The 17,701-nt window shown below is 41.3% G+C and overlaps 1 protein-coding gene across 9 annotated transcripts in view; it reads right to left on the bottom strand.

Moving 5' to 3' along the window:
* The window catches only part of nktr (natural killer cell triggering receptor), a 213,758-nt gene that overhangs the window by 66,967 nt on the left and 129,090 nt on the right, over nt 1-17,701 (bottom strand). For 8 of the 9 annotated variants that reach the window (XM_078231334.1, XM_078231382.1, XM_078231354.1 and 5 more), the window contains 4 exons: nt 13,965-14,039; nt 9,835-9,942; nt 7,548-7,592; nt 6,705-6,792 (listed from right to left, as the gene is read on the bottom strand). In XM_078231334.1, coding sequence (XP_078087460.1) covers nt 6,705-6,792; nt 7,548-7,592; nt 9,835-9,942; nt 13,965-14,039 — 316 coding nt within the window. Of the gene's footprint in view, nt 1-6,704; nt 6,793-7,180; nt 7,209-7,547; nt 7,593-9,834; nt 9,943-13,964; nt 14,040-17,701 lie in introns of those variants that run through there. The other variant, XM_078231390.1, reaches the window with a different exon arrangement.

The raw sequence follows: 17,701 nt of genomic DNA, 5'->3' as shown, positions 1-17,701 counted from the left end.
GTCAACTATGGCTAGATGTTGCAGGCCGATATTTAACAGGTCAACAGCTTGATGACGGTGCCATAGGAAAATAAACTTTAACAAAATGACGTTACCAAATCAAATGAAGAATTTGCCGTCAATGTAGCAGGTAATTGAAGGTCAGTCATTAGATACCGTTTTAATCCTTAATATAAACGGTTCACACACACACATGCACACTTACACTCTTACTCTCACATTCATAACCTGACATAGTGCACCCTTAATTGTAATCTTAATTCTTTACACCTACTTGGATAGGTGTTACAAATTAAACTTTAGTACACAATACTTTGCCCTGCAATGTGAATTAATGGGGTGAGGCAGCTTACTTAATGCTCCAAACTTTAAGTTAACAGGCTATTGTACAATCGCGATAGTGGCCTATAATGCACGGACATTAATTCCAATTTCTGAGAAAGGAATCCATACAACTTCACTCAAGAGCCAAAAGTTATCCTCGCCAACTCACAACAAGCAAGATAACTGAATGCACTCACTTGTGACCAAGTGACCTGCAATGCTTTATGGCTACTCAGGAGAAATATAGTCCAACTATTTCAAACTGAAATGTATATTAAGAATTAAAGTTAAATGATTTGCACTAATATTACTTGCCCTTTTTCCTTTCAACTTCCTATTCTTTGTAAAATTGACGCCTTTGGCACTACAAAGGAGTACACCATTGGCATTATCCACTCAAAACTCTCCTCTATCAATTATAGGCACTAGTGTATGGAAATTTTAGAGCCCTTAGAGATTAGCTTCTGGGTATTCTTTTTTAACATCTGAATAATATAACTTTTCCCCCTCAACGCAAGTTAATCAATTAATTAAAAGCCTGGGTTTATATATTTCTTGGTAATGAATTCATTATAAAGGAGGAAAACAAAGGCAATGTATATGAGTTCAGATGCACATGATAAAACAACCTACCTTAGTGTGACAGATGCAAAATAAAGATATAGCGAGGTGCCATTCATCTCATTTCATCAAGAAAGATGGAAGTTAAAGTGAAACAACATCAGGGATATTAACCAAACCCAACAGAGAATGGACATATCCAAACACTGAATAATGGAGATGGCAGGCATGGATTTGAGCTTCTTACCAGACTGGGGGTGAAAAAAATGACTCGGCAATTTCATGATATATCACTTCACTGGGAAACTGCAAGCAGCGAAACATATTTTACAATTTGGGCGCAAAGAAAAACTATATGCGCTTAAAGGGAAGCTGGATAGACAAATAAGGGAGAAAGATATAGAAAGGAATATGCAGACATGGCAAAATGAAGTAAGGTGCAGGGAACCGTGTGTGGACTGCAGCATTTCAAAAACACCAGATCACCACTTTCTCAAAGGAAATTAGGGCTGGGAAATAGGTGTTCACCTTGTCAGTGTCACCCACACCTCATAAACAAATGGGATAAAAACCCAGTATTGATCAGTTGGGCCAAATGGCCTGTTGCTGTGTAAATTCGACATAATTCCTCACCAGCTCTCCTCTCCCACTTCTGATCTGTGGTGAAACAAATCACCCTAATATGACTGTACAATTCCTTAGGCTGCAATTAGCTTTCATTTTTAAAGGGTGCTTAAAGGGGACAAACTTAGGTTCAGTGCGAAAATGTTTCTGATTTGTAACAATGTGAGACGTACAGTCTATACTTAGAGTTAATGTCTGAACTGACGATAGTGAAATGGTGCGAGATTCCTTGAATTCAATTGTTCCTTACACTGCCTTGATTTGCCTTTCGCCTATCCACCATCTACAAGGCACAAGTCAGGAATGTAGTGGAATACTCCTCACTTTCCAGGATGAGTGCAGCTCCAATAACACTCAAGAGGCTTGACACCATCCGTGACAGAATGACACGGCACTATTGTTACATTTATGACCAGTGGGCTTGCAGATGACACCACTATATTTTTCTCTTCATTTGTTGTACCCAGGAAACTAGATGGCTGGGCAGGGTGAAGAAAGTGTCAACTCATTATGGTCCAGTCGGTGTGTCTGTGTAGTAAATTTGAAATGCCAGTTAATCATCTTCTGCCACTCAAATGCATCCTTGTATGTACAAGTGATCAAGAGTCTACAAGAGTACACCAATTCTCAATGGTCACCCTTCCAAGTATGAACTGGCACACAATGACAACGGGAAAATGACAATGAGGTGGATGATCGGTCATGGTCTAGTTGATTAGCCGAGCAGGCTTGAGGAGCTGAATAACCTTCTCCTCCTTCTTTCGTCCCTATGATTGAGACAGTAACTTAGTAATGCTATCATGACTTCATAACTTAGCAACTCAAGAAATCTAATTGTGTAGCCATACTTCTGAAGGACACAATACCTATCAATATAAATTGAGTTGTTAAACAGCAAAGAAACGTAAAACAGGCTCTTTAGAAAGGAGCAATTATAAATCCTGAGTCATGGGCGACAAATTCTACTGAATCTCAGCTTTGACAAAGGGTCAGCTAGACTTGAAACGTCAGTTCTCTTTTCTCGGCTTACAGATGCTGCCAGACCTACTGAGAATTTCCAACATTTTCTCTTTTGGCTTCAGATTCCAGCATCCGCAGTAATTTGCTTTTACCTACTGTACAAATGCTGCACTTTACAAGATCTTTTTAAATGTCCCCACTAACTAAGCACCCCAGATTGGGGACATGCCTATGTGGTCTGGTTGTTCTGGAGCTGAAGCTCAAACAGAAACCTACTGAAATCAAGTGAGTGTGTACACACATTAGTTAAGATCAATTCTTCTCCCTCTGTCTGCTCCAAACAAAAAACTAGACTAACGTAGAGATGAGGGAATGGGTGGGATGTGCATCATAGCGTGCAGATGGGATGTGATCATAGCAGTTAGACAATATGCCCTATTCAAAGAAAACTCCATTGTATCCTCCTGAATTTTGAATCGTCTGTGTACCATAGGAGCTTACCAAAAGAATGATAAAGGAGAGGGGAGGTTCCCTAGTTAGCATTCGTAAGAACAGCTTCAAGACCACCAACTTAGTAATGGAATGCGATCCAGTTAAATATAGACAGCAAGGAGTATTCCATGTGGCATTTGTGCTATCAGTTGTACACTGACTGAGATGCCAAGAAACTGCAGAATGACCCTCAGTTTTCCACTGGCTTCCTGCAAGCTGGCAGCAGTTTCTGGAACATCAGAAACATTTGGCTACTTGCTGCTTCAATTAGATACTTGCAATGTAGGACTAGCTAAATTGCTCTGCCCAAGATTTAATAACCCAGGATTCAAAACATCAGCACAGTGAAAATCATGTGTTGTGGTAACTAAATTGGTGCATCTCTAGATTTAGATGATCTGTCTTTACAATTCATGGAGAGAATCTCTTCTGTGAGGTTCTAAGATCCTTTTTCTGCTCACTGCCAAAGTCATTGTTTGGATGGAAATTAGGGGCTTTGTGAAGTCACACATCTTTTAAATTATTCACGCTATCAGGGAATGAAGTAACAATGCACAGGCTGATATAGCTAAGTTTAACAAATTTCAGCTCTGGCTCATTGGTAGCACTCTTGCCTGGGAGGCAGAAGGCCGAGGGTCAAGTTCCACTCAAGTCACACGAGCACAAAAATCTAGGCTGACATGTCAGCACACTACTGAGGCAGTGCTGCACTGAGAGAGAGCATTTCAGATGAGAATCTAACCAAAGTCTGCACCTCTCAGTTGAAGGTAAAAAAAATCCAATGGCACTAATGTGAAGATGGGTCAGGGAGTTTGCCCTAATGTACTGGCCAATATTTAATTCTCAACCAAAGCACTAGAATAGAGTATCTCCTTGTTATGTTTTTGCCTTTCTATTTAGATCATAGAATCCCGACAGTGCACAAGGAGGCCATTCAACCCATTGCATCTGCACTGACCACAATCCCACCCATGCCCTATTTCTATAACCCCACATATTTACCCTGCTAATCCCCAAACACTAGGGTCAATTTAGCATGGCCAGTCAACCTAACCTGCACATCTTTGGACTTTAGGAGGAACCCGGAGCACCCGGAGGAGGCCCATGCAGACACGGGGAGAACATGCAAACTCCACACAGTGACCAGAGGCTGAAATTGAACCCGGGTCCTTGGCGCTGTGAGGCAGCAGTGCTAACCACTGTGCTACCGCGCTGCATTAATAGTGCACAAAACGGCTGCCGTGTTTCTCATATTTTAAGAGATTACATTGTGCTTAAAAGGACTTAATTACCCATAATGTGCATTCTGAGATCGTCAACGGTGTGACAGAAATAGATCTTTTCCTTTATTACTCTAAGTTACTACTTCGATCAGCAAAGGTATTTTTAGATAAATGCGAGAGACTGCAGGTAAAACAAGGGATGATTCAGAAAAGCAGGATTTCCTTTCAGGAACTTCGGAGACTGACTGCAGTTTCCATGCTGTTCCCTGGATCTGGCCACTTGACTCTGCAAACACCAAACATGGAACTTCTCACACTGACCAGCTCAGTATTATCGTATGTATTGCTTTTCCCAGAGCATGAATGCATCCTAACCCAAACTTTGCTCACTGGCCTACATCGGCTCCTAAGACCATGAGACCATGAGACCTAGGAACAGAATTAGACCACTCGGCCCATCGATTCTGCTCCACCATTCAATCATGGCTGATATTTCTCTCATCCCCATTCTCCTAACTTTTCCCCATAACCCCTGATCCCCTTATTACTCAAGAACCTATCTATCTCTCTTTTATAGACACTCAATGATCTGGCCTCCACAGCCTTCTGTGGCAAAAAGTTCCACAGATTCACCACTCTTTGGCTGAAGAAATTCCTCTTCATCCGTTTTAAAGGATCGTCCATTTAGCCTGAGGTTGTGCCCTCTGGTTCTAGTTTTTCCTACTAGTGGAAACATCCTCTCCACGCCCACTCTATCCTGGCCTCGCAGTATTCCCCCCTCATCCTTCTAAACTCCAACGAGTACAGACCCAGTGTCCTCAACCATTCCTCATACGACAAGCTCTTCATTCCAGGGATCATTCTTGTGAACCTCCTCTGGACCCTTTCCAAGGCCAGCACATCCTTCCTGGTCCACCAATAATTAAAATTTTCATCCTAACATTCAAATCCTTCCATGACCTTGCCCCTCTATTATCTCCATCATCCCTACCACCCTCCAAGAATCCAGTGTTCCTCCAAATCTGGCCTCCTGTGCATCTCCCACTGACCTATCCACCATTGGCAGCTGCTTTTTCAACCACCTAAGTTCTAAGCTCCACAATTTTCCCCAAAAACTCTTAAGACTCTGCTTAAAATCTACCTCTGGCTAAAAAGTCCTAACGATAGCCAATTTTTACCTGATTATGCTCCTGTGACGTGCCTTTCCTGTGTTATACTAATGCAAGCTCAGTAGGGCCGTTGTGGATAAAATTTAGAGTTGTTCAAGAGACAGCATTGGAAGTGGAGCTGTGGGATGCTGTAGAAGAATGGGCAAATAGATACTCTTCAGCAGAAGTTATAGTTGTGATCTGCTGGGAAGGCAGTAATCTTGGAGCACTATGACCGTTGGTCATCTTATTTGAAAAATGATGCAACTGCCTTAAAAAAGGTTTGCTCGACTTATTCCTGGGATGAAGGGCTTATCTGATTGGTTGAACAGGTTGGGCCTATACCCAGTGAAGTTTAGATGAATGATACATGGGCAAATGGGTCAAAGGTTATGGGGAGGGGCAGACAGGAAAGTGGAGTTGAGACCACAATCAGATCAGCCACGATCTTACTAAATGGCAGAGCAGCTAAGTCCTATGTGAGTGCCGTGTCAGGCAATGGCATATTGATAGGAAAGCCTAAGCACATTGAGAGCTGAACTGGTCAGTAAGGCAATTGTTCAAGACCCAAGTCTTGATTGACTAGAAAAGTGACCTTTAGCATCAAATTGTTGCCAGAGATGCCCACCAACAAACTGGACAGTGTAGAAGGAAAACAGATAAGCATTGATACAGATTAAAACAAACGATGCACAGAGTGCAGTGTATTAACAAGAAATAAAGAAAAAATATTAAAATAAAAGTGAAAAGAGAGAAAAATAAGCACCAGAATGCCAAGAATGTTAAAATCTCAAAACATTTGAAAGTACATATTTCAGATGTTTAGAGGTATATATGGAACTCTATCAGCTGTGCTTTTGGGATTTGTTTCACAATACTCTGGTACAGTCTCGGATTTGAAAACTAGCCTTTATGCTATGTTGAACTTGATGAATTCATTGCCATGAATCTACCCTTCTTTCTCGACTTCTTTCAGGGAAGGCAAAAACACAAATGGCTGTAGCCAATACAGCAAACCTCTTGCCAAGAATTCCTCCCTTATCCTTCAAAGACAAGTCAGGAGAGTGGGGTAGTATTTGGACCATTCCTACAGATTTAGGCTTTGTGGAAAAAAAAACTAATGTTGTTTGGCACCTTTATGCTCTGGACACAGGGAAAAAAATTGGGGGTTAACAAAAATAAACTCATACTTAACATGATTGATGGAATGCAAAACTGGAAAAGTTTTATCCCGTCCCAATAATGTATTAGATGCGATAAAAACGCAAACTGCTCAACATCTGCAGGCATTGATGTTATGTGGATAACCATCTTTCTGATGAATGGCACTTCACTATACGATGCTGGTAAGATAACCAAGAGTCATACTCACATGAAGAACTGGGAACCATTGGTATCTCTTCCTCTGTTTGCCATTGACAACAGGAACTCCCTGTCGTGTTTGAGCACAAAATTCTCATCTGTCCAAGAGAGGAGTAGCTGGTCAGCTTTGAGAGGCTCCACAGAGTTGAAGTCTATTTACTAATTGCACCAACAACAGAGTAACAGCCTTGCTTTAGGCCTCACCGCAGCATTACACTAAAATATTGTGTTGAGGAGGAACACAGATTTCAAATTCTTGTAATTACCAGTACTGAAACTAGTGCACTAAATGCTCCAGGTGAGCGGTTTCAATTTGTCTTTGTGTGTGTGTGTGTGTGGCTTTTTGTTTTTGTTTTCCTTTAAAGTCTGCAAGCAATAAAGAAAACTGGACCATATATTCCATCAACTCACTGCCAATAATGGTACTTGCTGGGGAGGGTGCAAGGGAGTGTGTTTTAATTGTGTTACTTAGCTTTTTTTTCTTACCTTTTCATTTTGCAAAAGATCACATTCTCTATAAATAAAAGAATATGTTGAAAGTTTTAGGCAGGATGATAGGTTTTCTCATGAATAAATTGCCTAACCTCCATGCTGCAAGTTGCGAGCTTACTGCATAATAATTTACCTTTTATAATTCACTTTTTTTTTTGTAGTTAACAGTGAACACGCTAAGAAACAATTAGCCCAAATTCATGCATCTATTTTGTGCATGCAACATTTCAAGCACTAGCTACATGCAACAGGTGAGGGAATTAAAAGCAATGCTATTCACGTATTGTTAGAGGGAGTCTTCTATTTAGTAAATCAACAGATTAATTTGGGCTTTGTAATGAAATTAAAAAGATGTCTCTACCTTCAAAGTATCCGCCATAAATAGATTCTCCTCCTCGTCCATTACCTAAGAACCACAAGTGTATAAGTAACACAAGGCTCCACAGTGACTATTACAGTGAACAAGAATTACATTACTCAGGAACTATGCAGTCAGGTTCAGCCAATGTCCTTTCATATGAGGTTTATAGTTCACTGCTGGACAGATGGACAAGATCTTCGGTTCCAACATTCTCCATTCGACTCAGTTACGGGACAGCACACCACCAAAAATGTTTCTCAAATCTTGCCACCTTGTACTGGCAGAAGTAGGATGGTTAAAAGAACATGAACAAGGCTGTTGATGTGCTTAACTGAAGCAGTGTTAGATACCAGCCCCCCCTCCCTAAAAGACCGAACTCCATCAATGGAAAATGTAGCATCTTCCCCTTCTTTTCCTGAGCACATAATAAGCATACCAATTTAAATAAAGCCCACTGCATAAATGGTAAAAATTAGCAAACTTGTCATCTTTCAAATAGCCTTCACTGTTGTCAACATTTAAGGCTAATGAAAATATGTACATTGTTCAATGATGTCGGCCATTGATAATAACAAGATTTAATTCTTTGCTGCTGAGGAAAATGAAAAGATTTTATGTGATGAAATAACACATTGTACAACATAAAGAAAGGAAGAGATCTGGGGGGGCGTTCACATTCACAAATCTTTGAAGCTAGTAGGATAAGTTGATAAGGCTGTTTTAAAAAAAGCATAAGGGATCCTTGGTTTTATAAATAGGCATACAAGAATATAAAAAACAAGGAAGTTAAGCATTTATAAACCGGTGATGAGGCGTCTGTTGAATTCGTGTGTCTAATTATGGACACTACATCTTTGGAAGGATATCAAAAGGTTTGGTGAGGATGCAGTGGATAGTTACCAAGGAAGAGGAAGAGGAAGTAGTTGGGATTGTTCCACTTGGAATAAAGAAGGTTCACAGGATACGGAATACAGGTGTGCAATGTGATGAAGGGCTTTGATAGAGTAGATAGGGAGAAGCTGTTCCCACTGGCAGAAGGTTTGGGTATCAGAAGACATAGATTTAAAACAATTGATACAAGAGAGATAGATGACACCTTCTTAAAAAAAAAGAGCAGGTTACGATCTGAAATCTGATCTGCCTGAAAGAATGGTGAAAACAGATTCAACAGTAGCTTCTAAAGGAAACTGGTTAAATACTTGGAAAGGCAAATTTTTGCAGCTCTATGGGGAAAGTATAGTTGTGAGGGACTAATTGGGTAGCTCTTTCAAAACGTCAGCGTGGGCATGACAGGGAGAAGGTGCAGTGTAGGATTCTACAAGACCTACTTTAAATGGGAAGGTGGGAGAATGAGGAAAAGGTTGAAGAGCAAAACAGAGCTACGCAAAGTTTAAACCTTTTACAACCGGCATCCTTAGTCACTCATTACGCATGGTTTCCTAATCTATTGGTGGGTAGAAAAATGTTCCTAATGCACTGTGACTTTAATCGAGGGAAAGTTTTCTATTCAATTGAGAATAGTACTGAGGTTTGGAACAGGAAGGATCCAGGTTCTGGGTCTGGGGAGGCAGTGGCATAGTTATCTTGTCACTGAACTAGTAATCCAGAGACCAGGGTATTCAATAAAAATCTCGACTTAGAAGTCTAATGATGACCATTATCGATTGTTGTAAAAACCCATCTGGTTCATTAATGCTCTTTCAGGAAGGAAATCTGCCATCATTATCTGGTCTGGCCTGACCCACAAGAAATGCCCTCTGAAAGCCGCTCAGTTTAAGCAATTAGTGATGGGCAATAAATGCTGGCCCAGCCAGTGACACCTCCATCCCACAAAATCTTTTTTAAAAATCCTCTGTTTTCACTCATCATGGCCGGGGCGGTTGCTGGTGGTGTTTGCAGACTAAGGAGGGGAAAGTGAAAAAATACACAGCAAGTTCCATTGCTGATTGCCATCCTTCTAGCTGTGATGCATATGCATGACCCACAAACATGCATGATTGTGCTACCTGTTTGTCGCCAGAACACAGAGCAATCTCAATGGGAGCGGAGTGTTCAACTGTATCAGTGCAGCAACCTGTACTCACATTCAGGCAGCAGCTATAAAAACAAGGCTACAAAGCTGCTTGCCTCTTTCAGACACATTTTTAGTTATTTTACAATAGCTAAAATATACAAAATGGTTATATCAGAGAAACTTTAGTAAAGTGCCCAGTCTACATTACAGTGATTGCAGCCTTGATACCACTTGAGCTGAACTAACGTATATTGCAAATCATGTTTTTCCCACCTTCACTGAAGTCACCACCTTGGACCATAAATTCTTTTACAATACGATGGAAAGTGGAGCCCTTATAACAAAGCTGCTTTCGAGTTTTTTTTCCTAATCCTTTTTCACCTGTGGGAGACAAAGCAATGTTAGTACACACAAAACAGGATACGTACAAGTGCATACCAAGTAGGTTTCAAACAGTTTTGAATGGGGAAAGCCTTCCAAATAATAACACTCCCAGCAAACCCACTTCAAATATTGCAGCTCTGCTGAGGCCCCTTTGCAAATACATACACATAGGTGGCACGGTGGCACAGTGGTTAGCTCTGCTGCCACACAATGCCAGGGACCCGGTTCGATTCCCAGCTGGGGTCACTGACTGTGTGGAGTTTGCACGTTCGCCCCGTGTCTGCGTGGGTTTCTTCCGAGTGCTCCGGTTTCCTTCCACAGTCCAAAAGACGTGATAGTTAGGTGTATTGGCCATGTTAAATTCTCCCTCAGGTGTACCCGAGCAGGCACCTAAGTGTGGCGATTAGGGGATTCTCACAGTTACTTCATTGCAGTGTTAAAGTAAGCCTATTTGTGACACTAATAAATAAACTTTAAAACTTTAAATATACCCAGGGCCCTTCACAAAGCACTGGGACACTTGCCTACACGTATTGACACACTCAGGGGATCCCTTGCCCCGTCCAGAATATACCATTGACGTTCTAATAGAAGAGTGTGTGTTACCACTAGATAACACACAGGATTTCAAAAAACATTTAGCACAATTTACCATGGCAGAGACAACACGTTGGTCAATTGAACTCTTGGTACCAGCAAGACAGAAATCTGACGACCTCACACCCCCGCCCCACAGAGCTACCTGGGTACTGGGGTTCCAGTTTGAGAATGAATTCTTCAGTGACCAGGAAGAGATGAGCAAAAATAAAAAGTAGCTCTTTAATGGAACCAGTTACCCATTATATTCCCCTCCCCTCCACAACCAATCTTCTAATCATCAGTGATGGGGTCTCAGGCACCTTGTTTCAAGTGCCTGGTACCCCTGCTTGATGCCTTTTTACTCCTCTACCTCTCAGCCTTCTATGATGACCCATATCTTTTGAGAAAAGCATGCACTTTTTGTGTGATGGTCCCTTTAAAATCAGACTGAACTGGGCAGTGCTCTGAAAGGTTAATTCATTTCTTTATCATGACATCATCAGGTTCCAAGAAATGTCCACGTCATCCGAGGTTTCTACGAGGATGAGTAGTTAAGAAACAAATGATAAATAGAAAGCTAACTGCAGTAGGGTTGGGTGAACCTGTGTTTTTGGTTTGGAGGTTCAGAACATAGAATTTGAGAGAGAGAAAAAACAAACAAAGCTCTCTCCAAATGGAGCAGTTTTCCATTTGGCAGCTTTTGAACAAACCTTTGTGGTGAAGCAGGTCTCCAAGAATAGAGCAGATACTGCGTTAGCGCGTGTGTGTTGAACGATCGGAAAGGACATATAGCTGCAGATAGGAAGTGCTGTTAGAGCCCATCAAACCATTTAAAAGGATCAGAGAAATAAATCTGTTGATTCCATACCATCAGGACTGCCGTAAGCAGAGTGGGAGAAGATTCGCAGACGTGCATCTTGTTAGTGGTAACCGTATCCAGGGATTTAGGCTGGGATATTGCTGCTGGTGAAAGTGACTCAAGGGCTGAAACAATTGAGTGGGTGGTGAGAGACCCTACATAGCGGAGGCCAAGTTCTGTAGACTGTGATTCACCTGGTGTCACATTTGTGTGGGAAGTAATGTGAGTGCTGGTAACCACTCAAGGGATATATTTGTTGTATTGATTGAAGTGTATGTTACCTCTCTGTTTGAAATATTCTTGGCTTGTTAATTCATTTTGTATTATGTGGATTTTAATAAAGTTTTAAAAAGTCAAATCTTGTTCAATAGTTTTCTTTGGTGTCATCGGAATTTCTTAATCTTTAAAAGGTTATCGGTCTCATCTTTGTGACTCAGCCATCAGTTAGTCAGCTCTCCTAACTTCTCCACCATTGTTCAGGATCTGATCCTCAGTATTTCTCTGTAAGCTACCTTGTGATACCTTGTCTATTCTACGGGCCAATGTAAAGGGCTAATCATATAAATGGAGAGCCCTTCTAGGTGTACGCACATCATGGAGTGTAAAGTTCCTATTTTTTGCCGTAGCCAATCATCGCTGCAGGTGTTCCTCGGGTTGGTGCCCTGGGCCCAAACATCTTCAGCTGCTCATCAATGACCTTCCATCCAACCCAAGGTCAAAAGTTGGAATTTTCACAGAACTCCAGAATACTACGCAGGCAAGATTTAATTCTTCCAGATATAGTTTCACAACTTTGATCTCATTATAGTAAAATTCCTGACACCCACTGTGAAATTAAACATTTTTACCTACAAATTAAGATACATGAAACTTCGAAAGAAAATGGCAGTTGTCAGAGTTCCGAAATCAAACAATTTTCGACGTTGTTTGATCAGTAGCTGAAAGGGGTCGGTCAATGGATTGAATCGTTGCGAGCTTACAGCATCTCCTGTGTAATGAAGCGCATAACACAAAGATTGGGGGAGTGCAGCTAGTGAGAATTGCCAGAGGGTACAGCATGATATAGGTTGGCTGGAGAACTGGGCGGAGAAATGGCAGGTGGAGTTTAATCCGGACAAATGTGAGATGATGCATTTTGGAAGGTCTAGTGAAGGAGGGAAGTATACAGTAAATGGCAGAACCCTTAGAAACATTAACATACAGAGAAATCTAGGCGTACAAGTCCACAGTTCCCTGAAAGTGGCAACACAAGTGAATAAGGTGGTCAAGAAGGCATACTTGCCTTCATCGGTTGGGGCACAGAGTATAAAAACTGACAAGTCATGTTGGAGCTGTATAGAACTTTAGTTAGGCCACATTTGAAATATTGCATACAGTTCTGGTCGCCACACTACCAGAAGGACGTGGAGGTTTTAGAAAGGGCACAGAAAAGGTTTACCAGGATGTTGCTTGGTTTGGCGAGTATTAGCTATGAGGAGAGATTGGACAAACTTAGTCTGTCTTCATTTGAACATCAGAGGTTGAGGGGCGACCTGATAGAAGTTAACAAAATTATGAGAGGCATGGATAAAACGGATAGTTGGAGTCTTTTTCCTCGGGTAGAAATGTCAATTACTAGGGGACATAGGTTTAAGGTAAAAGGGGGAAGGAGATGTGAGAGGCAAGTTTTGTTTTTACACAGAGGATGGTAAGTGCCAAGAATACACTGCCAGAGGTGGTGGTAGAAGCAGATACAATAGCAGCGTTTCAGAGGCATCTTGACAGATACATGAAGAGGCGGAGAATAGAAGGATAAGGACCATGTGGAGACAAAAAGTCTTTATTTTGGAAAGGCATCATGTGTCAGCGCAGGCCTGGTGAGCCGAAGGGTCTGTTCCTGAGCTCTACTGTTCTTTGTTCTTAAAAAATGTGTAGTCTAATGTACCCTAGTTAAATATTAAAAGATTGAAATGGCAACTGAATGCCTCTCATAACAGAAAGCCAAAACACTTAAATGGCTAGAGAATGGAGACGGAACCAACACGTTAACTGAACTACCTTTGAAGGCAGGACTTCATAACTACTCATCCAGACCACTAGATGGAGCATTCTGCACTGGCTGAATGGAAGAGGGAAAAAAATCAGCTGGCAGACACATCTGCTCCCACAAAGCTTAGCTTGCATGGTTCCCACCAAATAGCAGGAACCACCAATGATGGGAGCCACAGATAAGCCAGCAGGCCAGAACTTCCAAACTGACTGAGTGAAACCAATTAGGACAAAAAATATTATTGCTCCTTGCTCTGTCCCAGAAGAAAAACCATTATAGAAAATGCTGAAATGTTATCAGTTCTGACAGCATGTAGAAAGGAAAAAGACAACGTTTTGTCAAAACTGGATTACAGGTTCCAATGAAAGGTTTTAAGCTGGATTTGCCAACCCATCTTTTCTCAGATCATTTTTGCTTTTCCCTCCCTATTTTACATGATTTGTTATATTCTTTTGTGTTCAAGTGTGTAACCAACTCATTTCTCTTTGTCTCGGCAGCTCAAAAATGCTAACTTTGTTATGCGTCTTAAAGAATGTACCTTCATTTACATACCTGTGCAGAGAAAGAGGAAATTCTTACAGGTCTTGGGGCAGACATCTGAAAATAATTCAAAGACAATGCGGCCCACTGAAAGGAGAAGAAAAACTTCAGGTCAGCTCTCATGTTCTGGGGAGGGGGTTAAAAGTGAAACATATGCAGCTCAAATATACCTTTGATCAGCGTCAGCAGCACCGTAGGTAATGTGTTAATGAAGCAGAGCAACACCCGAGCAGACTTCCTGCATTCTTGATTAAGCGTGCTGAAAACATTATTTTCTCAGCTTACTGTCACTTAAAATCTATCACTTACTCCACACACCCAGACACACACAGAGAGATGGTTCTGACATTTAAATTAAAAATCTGCACAGGTTAATGTATTAAATGCATAAATTTGGCCTGCACCAGTAGAATACTTCTGTACTGAAGTACTCAGGGCCAGGTCTTGCTGAGTTCAACATCAATAAGTTATGGACCGAATGGTTATGCAGAAAGCCGCAACACAGCGTAATTTTGAGTGGTGCACTAGCCGCTGCTGACCTAAACTCTAAAAATACATCTGAGCGGTGATTTTGACACTGCAGTTAAATCGGCAGTCTCCTACGCATCAAAATCTAAACGACTGAACCAAGAGTACGTTAGTCTGCATTTCCAGAGCCATAATCTACCCAGCCAGCAAGACCAGGTAAATTAATCCTTTAACATTTTGCTCATTACAATATTTAATTGAATATTAAATGTGATTAGTCAGCACAGCTGCATGAAAATTCATTCCGGGGGATTAAAGTGCGCAGTGTCAAGCAACCTATAAATCCTGACCTTGTTATACGTGAATGTTTTCACAAGGAAGAACATACATATTCCCAAAACATAAACACAGCATTAATAACGCTGCTGTAAATAATTACTGGCAAGACATTTTTCTGCATGCTTGCCAGTGAATGGGTACAAACTAAATGATGGCAAACTCGCAGAGATCATCACAACTTGATTCTACAGATGCGTTATGACTTTGAGGCATTTTGGATAACAACTGCCATGATGCCAGAGAACAGTGGAGGTACAAGTGATCCTCTCCAAACTGCAGAGCAGAAACACAGGCGAGTGAGCATTCTCCAAGCTGAAATATCAGTGGGGGTACAGAGGAGGATTTTAAATCCTCCAGCTTTACAGTCACAACCAGTCTTTCAAATTTCAAAATGTTGTCAAGTCTCAAAGCCTTAGTCATTATTTCCTGGTAAAACACATCTTTAAAAAAAAAGGCAGGAAAAAACACTTATTAATTGATGAAAAAAATGAGGTTAACAAGCCGGTTACATCCTCAGGACATCCCAAAGCACTTCATAGCGATTGAATTATTTTTGCTGGGTGGTCTTTTGTAGTCAGAAATTGCAGGCAACATAGGAGTGCTTTAGATTGCCTTCTACCATCCCTCCAGTCACGAGAGACAATAATGGAATTGCAGATTATTAATGATAATAAATCTCTATCAATTAGTTAACAAACCAGATAGAAAGTGAGGAAAACCCGCAGTGATAGAAAGCTTTGGGAATCACAGATCCAAAATTACTTAATCCTTCTAATCATGCTACACTTGCCACGTCTTGATTCTAATTACTCATGTACTGAATCCCAAAATGTTCTTTTCTGAAAGAATCCTAATTTGCATTTAAAAGAATTAACACGATCTGCTTCCTCCATCACCCTAGGGAATCTGTTCCAACTTTCGCACAATCCCACAAATAGCACTGAATTAAATGTTGCCTTTTTGGTTATGGATAAATATTGGCCGAGATAATGGTTCTTCTTCAAATAATTCTACACACTTTTACGTCCGCATACAAAAAGGCAAAGCAGCACGCTCTCAGCGCCATGCTGAAGTGTCAGCTTTGATCAAACTTGGGTCCGGGGAATACATGAGCAACATGGGAATGGGTAATGACTGTAGCTGGGACCCAGGAGTGAAGTGTGGCCACCACAGGTGCAGCACAAAGTGGGCTAGCTGTCTCTTCTCGTAATCGAGCATGCAGAGTTATACCGTGCAGAACAGGCCCTTAGGCCCATTGAGTCTGCAGCGACACGTGAGAAACACCCGAATTCCTACCTAATCCCATCTGTCAGCACTTGTCCATAGCCCTGAATGTTATGATGTGCCAGGTGCTCATCCAGGTACTTTTTAAAGGATGTGAGGCATCCCGCCTGTACCACCCCCCTCAAGCAGCGTATTTTAGACCGTCGCCACCCTTTAGGTAAAAAAACTTTTCCTCATATTCCCCCTAAACCTCCTGCCCCTCACCTTGAACCCATGTTCCCTCATAACCGACCCTTCAACCAAGGGGAACAGCTGCTCCCTATCCACTCTGTCCATGCCCCTCATAATCTTGAACACCTCGATCAGGTCACCACTCAGTCTTCTCTGCTCCAACGCAAACAACCCAAGCCTATCCAACCTTTCTTCAAAACTTAAATGTTCCATCCCAGGCAGCATCCTGGTGAATCTCCTCTGCACCCCCTCCAGTGCAATCACATCCCTCCTATAATGTGGCGACCAGAACTGCATGGAGCGGTGCTCAGAGCAGCAAAAATGACAGGTAGAACTGCAGCTACCAAGGCACCAGGTGGGCACTAGGTGAACTCAGCCTTGTTCAAGAGAGGGGAATGTTTAACTATTGAAAAATATTTGGGTACCATATACTACAAAGGACATTGAAATACAAGCTCATTCAGGTATTAGGAGTTTTATGTGGTATTATAATTTAGATGATGTTGTCCATGGTTACCAACCCATTTGAAAACAGGCTCATCCAAAGAAGTTTGAAAGCCACTGGCCTAGATTGTGCGCTCAGAGGCTGAAGCGTGCCTTGAATCCATTCATACAGATTCAGAGCGTTGCCATGGAGTCGAGTTGACACATTATCTAAATCAAAACCTGGATGAGATGCAAACAGGAGAATGACGAAGATTTTAATTTCCTATGCATAGCCCACATTTCCCCCCCACTGAGGAGGTTTATTGGAATATAGATCACGTGATGGATTGAATGATCTCATCCTGTGCTGCCCTGTTCAATTGTTCTTGTGCCCTGCAGAGGTGCCACATCTGAAAGCATCACATCTTTACTGGATAAATGCCACTGACTTGGCGAGATAAGGACTTGATTAGTTAATAATGAATCAACCGCAAATGAAGAATAAGTAGCAGAAAACAGCCCAACTACAAACATTTTGTGAAATTGACTTGAGCTACAGCATACACATTATTAACTTGAGAATTTACTGGTTAAAGTCCCATTAATTCTGAATAAGACACTTATTCAACTGGACACTGCGCTCTTTAACCCTCTGGAATGAATTTTCATACAGCTGTACTGACTAATCACTTTCAATATTCAATTAAATATTTTAATGAGCAAAATGTTGAAGGATCAATTTACAGTCTACATTAATGGCTTGGGCACTGCGATACAAGGTACTAAAGTCAAATTTGCAGATGACACTAAAATAGATGGGGTAGTAAGTTGTGATAAAGAAATAAGCAAATTACAAATGGATATGGATAGATTAGGTGACTGGGCCAAAATTTGGCAGATGGAGTTTAACATGGATAAGTGTGAGGTTATCCATTTTGGTCAGAAAAATAGAAAGGCAAATTATTATCTAAATGGAGAGAAACGTCAGAGTGCTTCAGTGCAGAGGGATCTGGGTGTTCTCATACATGAGCCGCAGAGAACAACTATACAGGTACAGCAGG

This window comes from Mustelus asterias, chromosome 2 (assembly GCF_964213995.1).
Source record: "Mustelus asterias chromosome 2, sMusAst1.hap1.1, whole genome shotgun sequence".
NCBI classification, from domain to species: Eukaryota; Metazoa; Chordata; class Chondrichthyes; order Carcharhiniformes; family Triakidae; genus Mustelus; species Mustelus asterias.
Note: the sequence above shows the minus strand (reverse complement) of the source record. Positions and strands in the feature narration are given on the sequence as shown.